The sequence below is a fragment of the Bufo gargarizans genome, chromosome 2 (genome assembly GCF_014858855.1).
Source record: "Bufo gargarizans isolate SCDJY-AF-19 chromosome 2, ASM1485885v1, whole genome shotgun sequence".
NCBI lineage: Eukaryota > Metazoa > Chordata > Amphibia > Anura > Bufonidae > Bufo > Bufo gargarizans.
This window is the reverse complement of record NC_058081.1, coordinates 413018508-413032260: the sequence shown is the minus strand read 5'-3', so window position 1 is coordinate 413032260 and position 13753 is coordinate 413018508. Positions and strand designations below refer to the sequence as shown.

At 41.5% G+C, this 13753-nt stretch overlaps 1 protein-coding gene and 1 non-coding gene across 4 annotated transcripts in view; one reads left to right on the top strand and one right to left on the bottom strand.

Annotated features, from left to right (window-relative positions):
* The window catches only part of DOCK2 (dedicator of cytokinesis 2), a 1177826-nt gene that overhangs the window by 302172 nt on the left and 861901 nt on the right, over positions 1-13753 (bottom strand). For all 3 annotated transcript variants that reach the window (XM_044280877.1, XM_044280878.1, XM_044280879.1), the window contains 2 exons: positions 7406-7491; positions 1611-1767 (listed from right to left, as the gene is read on the bottom strand). In XM_044280877.1, coding sequence (XP_044136812.1) covers positions 1611-1767; positions 7406-7491 — 243 coding nt within the window. The remainder of the gene's footprint in view (positions 1-1610; positions 1768-7405; positions 7492-13753) is intronic.
* On the top strand, positions 11972-12108 carry LOC122929859. Its single transcript, XR_006388074.1, has one exon.

The following is a 13753-nucleotide window of genomic DNA, read 5'->3' as shown; positions in this document are numbered from 1 at the left end:
CCGCAGCGGACACAGTCTAAGGAAAAAGTACACTGGATGTCACAGATAGTTTTTGGATGCGCACACGTTACACTGGAGATGTAGCCCAGCTAATTTTACTGTCCGCAGTGGACACGTCTATAGAAAAAGTACGCTGGATGTGACTGATATTTTTGGGATGCGTACACGTTACACAGGAGATGTAACGCAGATAATGTCGCTGTCTGCAGCGGCCTAACTATTGCACGCTATTTAGCGCAGGACTTTTGGGTCTGTAAAGTTTTAGCAATTTAGCACAGGTTGCGCTAAAAATATATATTGCTGCTGCAACACACAACAATAGTCCTTAAAAGGACTTTTGTGTCTGTAAAGTTTTAGCAATTTAGCGCAGGTTGAGCTAAAAATATATATTGCTTCTGCCATACACAATAGTCCTTAAAGTTTTTCTACTGAAATTATTTTTTTCACTCCCTACACTATCTTTCCCTTCCTCAGCACAGCTCTCCCTGACTAACACTGAGCCGAACATCCGAACATGTGTCATCGGGTGCCATATAGCACCCGATGACGCGTTCCCGCCAGCCAATCATTGTAGTGCTAGTAACCAACAAGGCTACGGCATTACAGTGAAGGGCAGCACTTACCTGCACGTTTATTAGCTGCGTAGCAGCCAACAAACGTGCAGGGAGGAGACTCGAGCATTGCGTTTGAGCAAATGCGGTATTCGGCCGAACACCGCCATGTGCCAAGCATCGATATACTCAAGCCGAAATGGTGTTCGACCGAGCATGCTCAATCAACACTAATTGCTACCACAGTCACTCCCTCATTATTCAGTTATACTGGTATCACAGCACAGGGAGAAGTGCTGCTGATAATCAGGCACTTTTCTCCCTGATGAATGATGGCCGTCAGCTGACAAACAAGCATTCGCTCGTTTATCAGCTAATTGATTATACAGTCCAAACATTGGACTGAGGACGCTTGTTCTCAGTAATTGGCTTGATAATCATACAGCCTAATAGGTATTTTATATTTACTTTTCAATGCAAACAGATCTATGTATTCTGCTGTGAAAGTGGATTCAGTGGTATGGAGGAAATTATGATTAACACAAAAGTTACTACAGTTATATGTGTATTAGAGACTAATATAGAGTTCCCATGATTAATACAACGGGGAATAAAACAATTATATTCTGTTTTCAAAAGCCTCCTTAGAACATCAAGACCATTTATTTGGCTGCTCAGTACCATCCTATATGTCATTGACCCAAACTGAAGAAAGGTCATCCCTTTTCTGTTCTGAATTGGTCATCATCACGGATACTGATTTCAAATATGTACTATCATTCATATGTCTACTGGTATTGTATCTACAATCCATGGCTGTGCTTAGACTTTGTATTATTGTATTACCTTTCTATTTGTATGAACTTTAAAATTCAATAAAATATTCTGTTCCGCAATAGTCTCCTTATTCACTGCTCATTAAATGTAGCTACTGCAACATGCTGTGCACTTAAGTCCTCAGTCTCTTGCAGTCATAAAAGCACGTTTCACAGTTGCCTCTTCACTTACTGTGAAGAGTTTGTTAATCTTTCAGGCATGCATGAAAATAATACCACTCACCAATAAGTTGACTGTGCAGCTCATCCAGTTGTCTTTGCTCTCATCTGTCACCACTGCTCTGTAATCCAATAGCCTCTCCAAAAGGCCTTTTATCAGAGTCACAAAGCTTTCCACCATCTTAAAGATGTAAGGATGTTTTTTTGCATAATCCAGCAATCTGAAGGAACATGGCAACATATTACAAGCAAACACATTTTGTTAGCTGAAGCTATACAAGGCCCATGTTTTTTTTTTTTTTCTTTTTATTACTATGCTTTGCATTTAAATATATTTTGCTTTTAAAAGCTTAACTATCTTCTTTTTTTATTGCAAACAAAGAGTACACAGATGTCGGTAACCTACCTACGACTATCAATTAATTTCCAAACACACAAATATGTGCTATTTTATTAAAGGAATCCAGATGGCATTAGCATTTTGAATTCTATCATGTTTTTCTTCAACTATTACAAAATGCAAACACTTTTCCTGGCTTTTAGCCATTAGTTTAAATTGTCTGGCTTGCTGGTGTATTTTTTGCACATAATTTGTACCTTATTCACAATTTTTAAATTGAAGTCACTATACTATATGCAACATAGAAAGAAGATAATGATGAAAATCAAACGCGCTAAGATGAGTACTTACTGTTACAACTGCCACGTGGAAACCAACGAAGGGGGGTAAACATGCATGCAATTCAAAATTTCTGCATCCCTTGAATGTTGAAATAGTTTATTACTTTAAACTAAGTCAAAAGTAATCATTTATTTCACCTTAATGAGAAGATGTAACATAAAACCTGTGGAATCCATGAAAGAGCAACAGGGGCTCAGACAGGGAAGGGGGACTAAGGTTTTCACTCTCCATGGGCCCTAAAGTCAGTGTTAGCCAAGTGCTGCCTGCAGGACCCATGGAGAGTCAAGACAGCACACAGCTGTAAAGAGCCTCAGGACCCCCTGCCCCTTTCTGGGCACCTCACTCAGGCAGACCTCAAGTTGACAGCTTTGTGCTGTCTTCATTCTCCATGGGCTCTCCTGCTGGCAAAGAAATGTGCAGGGTGTTTAATAGTTTGTGCATAATGATGGGGATGCTGGTCCCAAGTTTTAGGCTACTTTCACACTAGCGTTCAGAGCGGATCCGTTCTGAACGGATCCGATCATATTAATGCAGACGGAGGCTCCGTTCAGTACGGATCCGTCTGCATAAATAACTTAGAAAAAATTGTGAAAGTAGCCTGAGCGGATCCGTTCGGACTTTCAATGTAAAGTCAATGGGGGACGGATCCGCTTGAAGATTGAGCCATATGGTGACATCTTCAAGCGGATCCGTTCCCATTGACTTACATTGTAAGTCTGAACGGATCCGCTCGCCTCTGCACGGCCAGCTGAACGCTGCAAGCAGCGTTCAGCTGTCCGCCTGTCCGTGCGGAGGCGAGCGGAGCGGAGGCTGAACGCCGCCAGACTGATGCAGTCTGAGCGGATCCGCTCCATTCAGACTGCATCAGGGCTGGATGGAGGCGTTCGGGTCCGCTCGTGAGCTCCTTCAAACGGAGCTCACGAACGGACCTATGAACGCTAGTGTGAAAGTAGCCTTAAGTGGGGCCCATAGGAGTCTAGTTACACCACGGGGGAGAAAACAATTAAAATCCTCTCTAAATGTATCATAGCTCATATTTAATAAAATGTTTTGGTAGTAAAGTGCCAATAAAATGATTAAAAATCTATACAAGCAAGTAAGGGTTAGTGTTGATCGCAAATATTCTAATCGCGAATTTTTATTGCGAATATCAGCACTTTGAGAATTTGTGAAAGTCTAGAATCTAGTGCTTATATATTCGTAATCGCGAATATTCTAGATAATTTTTTTTATCAGTAACCTCCCTTCTTGCTTGTGGGCCAATGAGAAGGCTGCAATATCTGTTTTCAGAGCTTAGCAACATCCCTAGCAACCAATAGGAAAGTTGCCTACCCCGTACTGTATAAGAACCTCCCCAGCAGCCATTCTGGGAGAGAGAGCAGTGACATTGGTGTGCTCTGTGCTTTCATCTGGATCCTATTCCTTATCCAATTACATTAGATAGTTAGTTAGCTCATATATATATATATATATATATATATATATAATACAGATAGTTAGTGGGAGATAGTCAGTGTAGGTTAGATAGTGATATAGTGTATCTGATAGGTTCCAGTGCAGGGTGTTAGGTATAGTGATGAGCGGCAGGTGCCATATTCGATTTCGACGAAATTCGCGAATATTCGATAGAATATTCGTTTTATATTCGTCGAAATCGAATATTCGTCATTATTCTTGTTATCGCGATTAATATGCGATTTAAATAATCGAATTTCGATTTTAACTTAAAGGCTACTCTCCTATTGAAATCGCAATTCGATTTTTTCAAGTTATAATAATCGAATTTTGATTTTAACTTAGCACTGCTATATGCCATATTAGGCTAACTAATATGGCATATAGCAGAGCTAAGTTAAAATCGAAATTCGATTATTATAACTTGAAAAAATCGAATTGCGATTTCAACGTAATTCTCAAATCCGACAGTACATTCTAGTATATGGAGTCGTTCCCATGGTGATGGGGACGCTCCATAAGCATGGAATATGGCTTCAATGGCTTGGTAGAATTAGCGAATTGACGAATATATTCGTTATATTCCACAAAACGAATATAACGAATGTATTCGTCATATTCCACAAAACGAATATAACGAATGTATTCGTCATATTCCACAAAACGAAGATAACGAAGTATTCTGCATCTTCATTTTAGCTACCTATTCATCAACTTCGCTAATTCTAGCAATGATATAGGAAAGTTGACTATAGAGACAGCTAAGTATAATTCGCTATGCGATTATATTACTGCTTTTTTTTAAAATAAATAGAATAATTATAATACCTGATAATTATTATAATTATACTATTTATAAAAAAAAGCAGTCATATAATCGCATAGCGAATTATACTTAGCTGTCTCTATAGTCAACTAGGTAGTGTGATAGGAATTACTGTTTCTCTGCTGTCCATACATACACGCTACAGACATAGTGCTGTAATGTCACAACAATACTTAGTGCACAAATCAGTAATATCTACTCAGACCTGATAAAATGTGAAGTTGCATGTATTACACAAAAAATATGTGCATCTTTGGTGCCGATTTGCGCCAAAAATAGCAATAAAAATAGCAAAAATAATGAATGGAGATTGCAAATTCTAGAATTCACACATTTTTGTGAATATTATGTGAAAAATTTGCAAAATATCGCAAAAACAAATATTGCCTATGCCGCTCATAAGTGAGGGTAAGCTAATTCAGCAGTTTCCTTGCACACATTTAATTAAACAGTTACCGTAGGCCCACCTTTACTGATCCTGCTAATTTGTGGACAATGTAAATATAGACAGTCTGAAAATGTTCCAAATTTATCATTATGGCTGATGCAGAATGATAAATCTTGTGCATCTTTAAAGTGTATACTCTAGTTTATACCACCTATTTCTTGGCGGTATAAAATATCTCCCAATGTGTCAAAATTCTGTCTCTGAGCCACAAACAAAAAACTGTAGACCAACTCTATGTTGATCTAATCTGTGCCATGTTTGTGCTCCAGAATCATGGACTTCAGCTTTATAAATATGCTGTACGCTTACATGCTGTTACAGTTTTGTATAAAACATTCTAATAAAAATGTATTGAAACCTACTCCAACAACTGGCTAGAGTAGATTTCTGTCATTATTTAACACCTGGAAACAGGCATAAATGGTGAATTTGACAGTTCCAAAGGCTTCACTCCTGCTATCACCCCAGCCTGCCCCCGTCACTCCCCAGTTTTGAGAACGGTGTAAACCATTGTGTGCGCCTAAATGTAGGAGCATGAATGTTTAAGTACCAACAATGGCATATAGGGTCTTGATAATCACTCCATTCTTTTTGGAGCAACTCATAAATGTGTCTAAAATGAGGTGCACCAGAATTCTATCATAAACACTTTTTGTGGTGCACTTATCATAGTAGATGTTGTCCATAGAGTCTTAGTTTGGCTTATTCATGAAGTGTTTTGAACTTTGGTGTTTATGAGGTAGGAAAATATCGCACAATGGTCCAAATTTACTAATCCTGTCTAGCTTATAGACAGAGGAAATGTAGAATGTCTTAAAAAACTTCCAAATTTCCCAGTGGCTGATGCGGGATGATAAATCTGGTGCATATTTAGACAGTCTAATCTAGTTTATGACTTTGTTGGCTTAGCTTACACCAAAAATCTGCAATGTGTGACGTGAACACAGAGCACCCGCAAATGAATCCTGACCCATTCATTTCAATGGGGCTGTGTACATGAGCGTTGTTTTTCACGCATCAGTTCTGCGTTCTATATTCTGTGTTTTTCACACAGCTCTGGCCCCATAGAAGTGAATGGGGCTGCGTGAAAAACGCATTGCATCCGCAAACAAGTGCGGGTGCGATGCGTTTTTCACTGATGGTTGCTAAGAGATGTTGTTTGTAAACCTTCAGTTTTTTATCACACGTGTGAAAAGCGTATCAAAACACAATGCACCCGCGTGGAAAAAACTGAACGCAATCGCAGACAAAACTGACTGAACTTGCTTGCAAAATAGTGAGAGTTTCACTGAATGCACCCTGAACGCATCCGGACCTAATCCGTCACGCTCGTGTGAAAGGGGCCTTAGAGTACATGTGAAAGCCAGTTTATATATTATACACCCAGAACATATCAATTCCAGGAGGAATAACCGAAGAATGGCCCAGCATATATTTCTAAGAGTAAAAACCTTAATTGGAGATTCATGGAGTAAAAGTAAGAATGTAAGTATTTACTAAAATAGACATGTCAGTACTGTTGGCAGATCTTTAAAATAGACATTTTCACAACCCCACCTCCTTTTCCTGAATCCCTGAAAGGTAATAAACCCTGACTGAATACTGCTTGTTCTTTGTACAGGCTTCTAAAAAAAGAACAACATCCCCATACTCTCTGACTCTGTTCTCCTTCCATTCCAGTTCTCCCCTGATCTTGCACTTGCTTGTAAAAACTTTAGAAAACATGTATAGATCAAGTGCATAATACCAGCAAGGGAACCAAAGCCCCTTTGTATTTCTAATTATAGGGCATGTTTTTCAACACTAGAATTTATTTTCATTTTTTTAAGAAACAATCATTAACATAATTATTGCCTCATTTAAAAATGATGACATGTCAAGAACGGTAAAATAAATGACTTCTGCTGTTATAAGAGTCAGACACAAATATTAGTATGCACTAAGCCATTATTTTAAAGGGTAACATAAAAAGAAAAGTAATATACCACAGATTCTAACACTCTCGCACTATTATAGCAGTTATTTTACTCATTTATCTCAAGATCAGCAATTTTGTTCACTTTTCATCAAGATAATGTTATTAAAGGACAGTTTTAGTACGCCTAACCCACCAATTCACCTAATTGTAATGCAGCACATATGTAAGAGTCTTTGTTCCATAACATCAATCTTAAAGTTATAGAACCTTGATTACTATTTTAAACAAAATATAATGATCTAGTTGTTAAAAGGTCACGTCTAGACCACATCTATAAAGTTCACAATTATGGATTGATTAAAGAGATGCATTTCTTTTGCAACACTTCAATTTACTTGTTGGGGTCTTTTTTCATCACTAGCCAAAAAAAGCACATGACAGATGTATTCGACAATATTATGCCCATTACTAATATTGGCTCACTCCTTCCAGTCAAAAGGATGATATACAGTATATATAGTCTTACTTACATAGTTTCAAAAAGTTGCATGTACTGCCAGTCACCTCGCCCTCCTTCAACTTCATGGTCCAGTTTCAGTATTATTTCATTCTCAAACTGCACGAGTTAAGAAGATTGATATAATTAGGGAGCACTAATCACATACTTTACCTACTATATTCAGTACCTACCGCATATGTACCACAAATATAGGAAAATACTGTAAATCACATCATGAGAAAATATTTTCTGTTTTGCACTTTATAAAAAAATGTCTAATGTTTCTGTTCTCATTAGGATCCACATTTGGTTTGCCTGAAAAACACTGGTCCCTTTGGCCCCATTTATTAATGTGAGTGCACACATACAGTTGCAAGAAAAAGTATGTGAACCCTTTGGAATTATATGGATTTCTGCACAAATTGGTCATAAAATGTGATCTGATCTTCATCTAAGTCACAACAATAGACAATCACAGTCTGCTTAAACTACTAACACACAAAAAATTAAATGTTACCATGTTTTTATTGAACACACCATGTAAACATTCACAGTGTAGGTGGAAAAAGTATGTGAACCCCTAGACTAATGACATGTTCAAGAGCTAATTGGAGTGAGGTGTCAGCCAACTGGAGTCCAAGCAATGAGATGAGATTGGAGGTGTTGGTTACAGCTGCCCTGCCCTATAAATTAAACACAAGTTCTGGGTTTGCTTTTCACAAGAAGCATTGCCTGATGTGAATGATGCCTCGCACAAAAGAGCTCTCAGAAGACCTAAGATTAAAAAAAATTGACTTGCATAAAGCTGGAAAGGGTTATAAAAGTATCTCCAAAGGCCTTGCTGTTTATCAGTCCACCGTAAGACAAATTGTCTATAAATGGAGAAAGTTCAGCACTGTTGCTACTCTTCCTAGGAGTGGCCATCCTGTAAAGACAAGAGCACAGCACAGACTGCTCAATGAGGTGAAGAAGAATCCTAGAGTGTCAGCTAAAGACTTACAAAAGTCTCTGGCATATGCTAACATCCCTGTTAGCGAATCTACGATACCTAAAACACTAAACATGAATGGATTTCATGGGAGGATACCACAGAGGAAGCCACTGCTGTCCCAAAAAACATTGCTGCACGTTTAGAGTTTGCACAAGAGGACCTGGATGTTCCACAGCCGTACTGACAAAATATTCTGTGGACAGATGAAACCAATGTTGAGTTGCTTGGATAAAACACACAACACTATATGTGGAGAAAAAGAGGCACAGCACACCAACATAAAAAGCTTGTCCCAACTGTGAAGTATGGTGGTGGGGGCATCATGGTTTGGGGCTGCTTTGCTGCATCAGGGCTATCATCGAAGGAAAAATGAATTCCCAAGTTTATCAAGACATTTTGCAGGAGAACATAAGGCCATTTGTCCACCAGCTGAAGCTCAACAGAAGATGGGTGTTGCAACAGGACAACGACCCAAAGCATAGAAGTAAATCAACAACAGAATGGCTTAAACAGAAGAAAATATGCCTTCTGGAGTGGCCCAGTCAGAGTCCTGACCTCAACCCGATTGAGATGCTGTTGCATGACCTCAAGAATATTGCTGAACTGAAACAGTTCTGTAAAGAGGAATGGTCAAGAATTGCTCCTGACCGTTGTGCACAGCTGATCTGCAACTACAGGAAATGTTTGGTTGAAGATATTGCTGCCAAAAGAGGTTCAACCAGTTATTACCAGTTATTAAATCCAAGGGTTCACATATTTTTTCCACCTGCGCTGTGAATGTTTACATGGTGTGTTCAATAAAAACATGGTAACATTTAATTATTTGTGTGTTATTAGTTTAAGCAGACTGTGATTGTCTATCTGTGATCTTACATGAAGATCAGATCACATTTTATGACCAATTTGTGCAGAAATCCAGGTCAGATCAGAGACCAGGTCAATGCCACACAGAGTTCTAGCAGCAGACACATCTCTAGAACAACTGTTAAGAGGAGACTGTGTGAATTAGGTCTTCATGGTAGAATATCTGCTAGGAAACCACTGTTAAGGACAAGCAACAAGCAGAAGAGACTTGTTTGGGCTAAAGAACACAGGGAATGGACATTAGACCAGTGGAAATCTGTGCTTTGCTGTCCAAATTTGAGATCTTTGGTTCCAACCACTGTGTCTTTGTGCGACGCAGAAAAGGTGAACGGATGGACTCTACATGCCTGGCTCCAATCGTGAAGCATAGAGGAGGAGGTGTGATGGTGTGGGGGTGCTTTGCTGGTGACACTGTTGGGGATTTATTCAAAATTGAAGGCATATTCAACCAGCATGGCTACCACAGCATCTTGCAGCGGCATGCTATTCCATCCGGTTTGCGTTTAGTTGGACCATCATTTATTTTTCAACAGGACAATGACCCCAAACACACCTCCAGGCTGTGTAAGGGCTATGTGACAATGAAGGAGAGTGATAGGGTGCTGCGCCAGATGACCTGGCCTCCACAGTCACCGGACCTGAATCCAATCGAGATGGTTTGGGGTGAGCTGGACCGCAGAGTGAAGGCAAAAGGGCCAACAAGTGCTAAGCATCTCGAGGAACTCCTTCAAGACTGTTGGAAGACCATTTCAGGTGACTACCTCTTAAAGCTCATCAAGAGAATGTCAAGAGTGTGCAAAGCAGTAATCAAAGCAAAAGGTGGCTACTTTGAAGAACCTAGAATATGACATTTTCAGTTGTTTCCCACTTTTTTGTTATGTATATAATTCCACATGTGTTAATTCATAGTTTTGATGCCTTCAATGTGAATCTACAATTTTCATAGACATGAAAATTAAGAAAACTCTTTGAATGAGAAGGCTTGTCCAAACTTTTGGTCTGTACTGTACATCAAAGAGGCACTTGTAAGTCAGACAAATATAACATAATATTTATAATGAAATAACCACAAATGTATTTTCTGTGCTCACATCATTATCAGTTTTATTCAACCCCCAAGTGACATTCAATCTTAGTACTTAGTACAACATCCTTTTCCAGTTATAACAGCTTTTAAACGTGAAGCATAGCTTGACACAAGTGTCTTGCAGCGATCTACGGGTATCTTCGCCCATTCTTCATGGGAAAAAGACTCCAGTTCAGTCACATTCTTAGGCTTGTGCGCTGCAACTGCTTTCTTTAAGTCCCACCAGAGGTTCTCAATCTGATTTAAGTCTGGTGACTGCGATGGTCACTTCAAAATGTTCCAGCCTTTAATCTGCAACCATGCTCTAGTGGACTTGGAGGTATTCTTGGGATCATTGTCCTGTTGAAAGGTCCAACGTCTCCCAAGCCTCAGGTTTGTGACAGACTGCATCACATTTTCATCCAATATCTCCTGGTATTGAAGAGAATTCATGGTACCTTGCACACGCTGAAGCTTCCCTGTACCTAGAGAAGCAAAACAGCCCCAAAGCATGACTGACCCCCTGCCATGCTTCACAGTAGGCAAGGTGTTCTTTTCTTCATAGGCCTTGTTCTTCCTCCTCCAAACATAGCGTTGATCCATGGTTCCAAACAGTTCTAATTTTGTTTCATCAGTCCACAGAAAACTATCCCAAAACTTTTGTGGTTTGTCCACATGACTTTTGGCATACTGCAGTCGACTCTTCTTATTATTTAGAGACAGCAAGGGGGTGCGTCTGGGAGTTCTGGCATGGAGGCCTTCATTACGCAGTGTGCGCCTTATTGTCTGAGCTGAAACTTCAGTACCCACATCTGACAAATCTTTTTTCAGTTCCTCAGCAGTCGCACGGGGACTTTTCTCCACTTTGCGCTTCAGGTAGCGCACAGCAGTCAAAGTCAGCATCTTCTTTCTGCCACGACCAGGTAGCGTTTCAACAGTGCCCTTTGCCTTGAATTTGCGAATAATGCTTCCTATGGTGTCTCTTGGTGTGTTTAACATCTTTGCAATCTTCTTATAGCCATTGCCCTTCCTGTGAAGAGAAATCACCTCTTCTCTTGTCTTCCTTGACCATTCTCTTGACTTCACCATGTTTGTAAACACACCAGTAAATGTCTAGAAGGAGCTGAGTATCATAGTCCTTTTAACCCCTTCAGGACCTTGGACGAGTATACTCGTCCTGGAGCAACTGTACTTAGCGCACCAGGACGAGTATACTCGTCCTGGCATTAAACTGTCACCATGTCTGCAGACATGGTGACAGCGCTGAGTGCCGGCTGTTACACACAGCCAGGCACTCAGGCTCAATGCTGAGGGGGATCCTGTGACCCCCCATATCGGCGATCGCTGCAAACCGCAGGTCAATTCAGACCTGCGGTTTGCAGCGCTTTATGTAGTCCCTGATCCCTGCGGTCCCAGAAACCTAAAAATGGCCAAAATAAAAAAAATTTAACCCCCCTGCACCCCTGAATTCATTTATGTGGCGGAGTGCAGGGGGGCGGTTTGTGGGCGGTGCGGCAGTTGCGGGAAAATTTAGCGGGAGGCAGGCGGGGAATCGCGATCCCGCCTGCCGCACCGCCCGCCTCCCGCTAAATTTTCATTGGTGGGTCAGTGGTACCAGAGTGTCAGCACATTGCTGACACTCTGGTATAAACGGCTGACATTGCTGCGATGTCAGCCGTTTAGCCGTTTCACCCTTTCCATACCGCGGTCCGTACGGACCGCGGTATGGAAAGGGTTAAGTCAGGGAACTCCCCCCCTCTGCCATCGGGGGGCTGCTGTGCCTTTGCAGCCCCCAGATGGATGGGGGGACAGAGGGAGGGAGCTCCCCTCCTTCCCCTTCCCCGTCTGCTCAGTTGTGGCAGACAGGGAAGGTTCCCATGGCAACTTCTCAGGCATCCTGCTGTCCATGGTTCTGAACAGATCTATGCTAAAAGCATAGATCTGTTCAGTGTAAGTAAAATACAGTACAGTACAATCACTGAATAAAAAAAAAAAAATAAAATACACTACACATATTAGGTATCGCCGCGTCCGTAACGACCTGATCTATAAAGCGGTCATGTTACTTTCCCCGCACGGTGAACGCTATAAAAAAATAAAAATAAAAACTATCAGGAAATTGAATAATGGCCGTAACTTGGTGGCTGCTTTGAAGCTCGGCAAGCTCACACACATATTAGGCCTAGCCCACGTGTTCAACCTAGTGGTTCAGCGGTTTCTGAAAACCTATCCCAATTTGCCTGAGCTACTGGTGAAGGTGCGCCCCGTGTGTGCCCATTTAAGCAAGTCATCGACAGCTTCCGCTGGTCTGGCAACGCTGCAGCAGCACTTGCAATTGCCAGCTCACCGACTGTCGTGCAACGTGAGCACACGCTGGAACTCCACGTTCTACATGTTGGCCAGGCTTTGTGAGCAGCAGAGGACAGTAGTAGAATACCAGCTGCAACATAGTCGTTGCCTTTCAGCTTCCGCTCTTCACAAGTGATGAGTGGGCATTGATGTCTGCCTCTGTGAGGTTTTACTGTGTTGAGGAATCAACACAGATGGTGAGCGGCGATAACGCTATTATCAGCGTAACCATCCCACTTCTGTGTCTACTCTAACGCTCGCTGCTCACAATTAATGCAGAAGCCCTTGCATGTGGAAGAGGTAGAATGAGGGAAGAAAGTACGCAGGGTGATAGCAAGATCACCCTCAGTTCATCTTTTCAGCGCGAATGGAAGCTTTATTCCATCTATTCAGCGCGGATAGGTAGAAGAGGAGGAAGAGGATGTGGAGATTGAGAGTCATCCTCCTGATGAGGAAAGTGAAGCCTTGTCTGTTGGGACTCTGGCCCACATGGCTGACTTTATGTTAGGCTGCCTTTCCCGTGACCCTTGCGTTGTACACATTTTGGCCAACACCGATTACTGGTTGTTCAACCTTCTCGACCCCTGCTACAAAGAAAACTTCTCATCTGTCATTCCTGTGGTGGAGAGGACGAGTAAAATGGTGCAAAACCAGAAGGTCCTTGTGGAAAAATTGCTCCAAAAATTTCCATCTGACAACGCTGAACTTCCTTGGACAACCGAGGAGGGGAGACAAGGGGAACACACTGCAGTTCCAACAGAGGCAAGGCAACGCTCTCCAAGGCCTGGGACAGTTTCATGAAACCCCGCCAGCACCCTCACCCTGATGCACGGCCTAGTGTCGTCAGGGTGAGGGTAAAAGTTTTGGAGGATGGTAACGGAGTACGTAGCAGACGATACCTGTGTGCCTTACAACTATTGGGTGTCCATGCTGGACACGGGGCAATAACTGGCGCTCCACGCCTTGGAGGTGCTGGACTGCCTCGCCGCCAGTGTTTTGTTAGAGCCGGTATTTAGAACTGCTGGGGGCATAATAACTAATAAGCGCATCAGCCTGCCAACTGAAAATTCTGACCGGTTGACTCGTATAAAAATAAACAGTCCTGGATT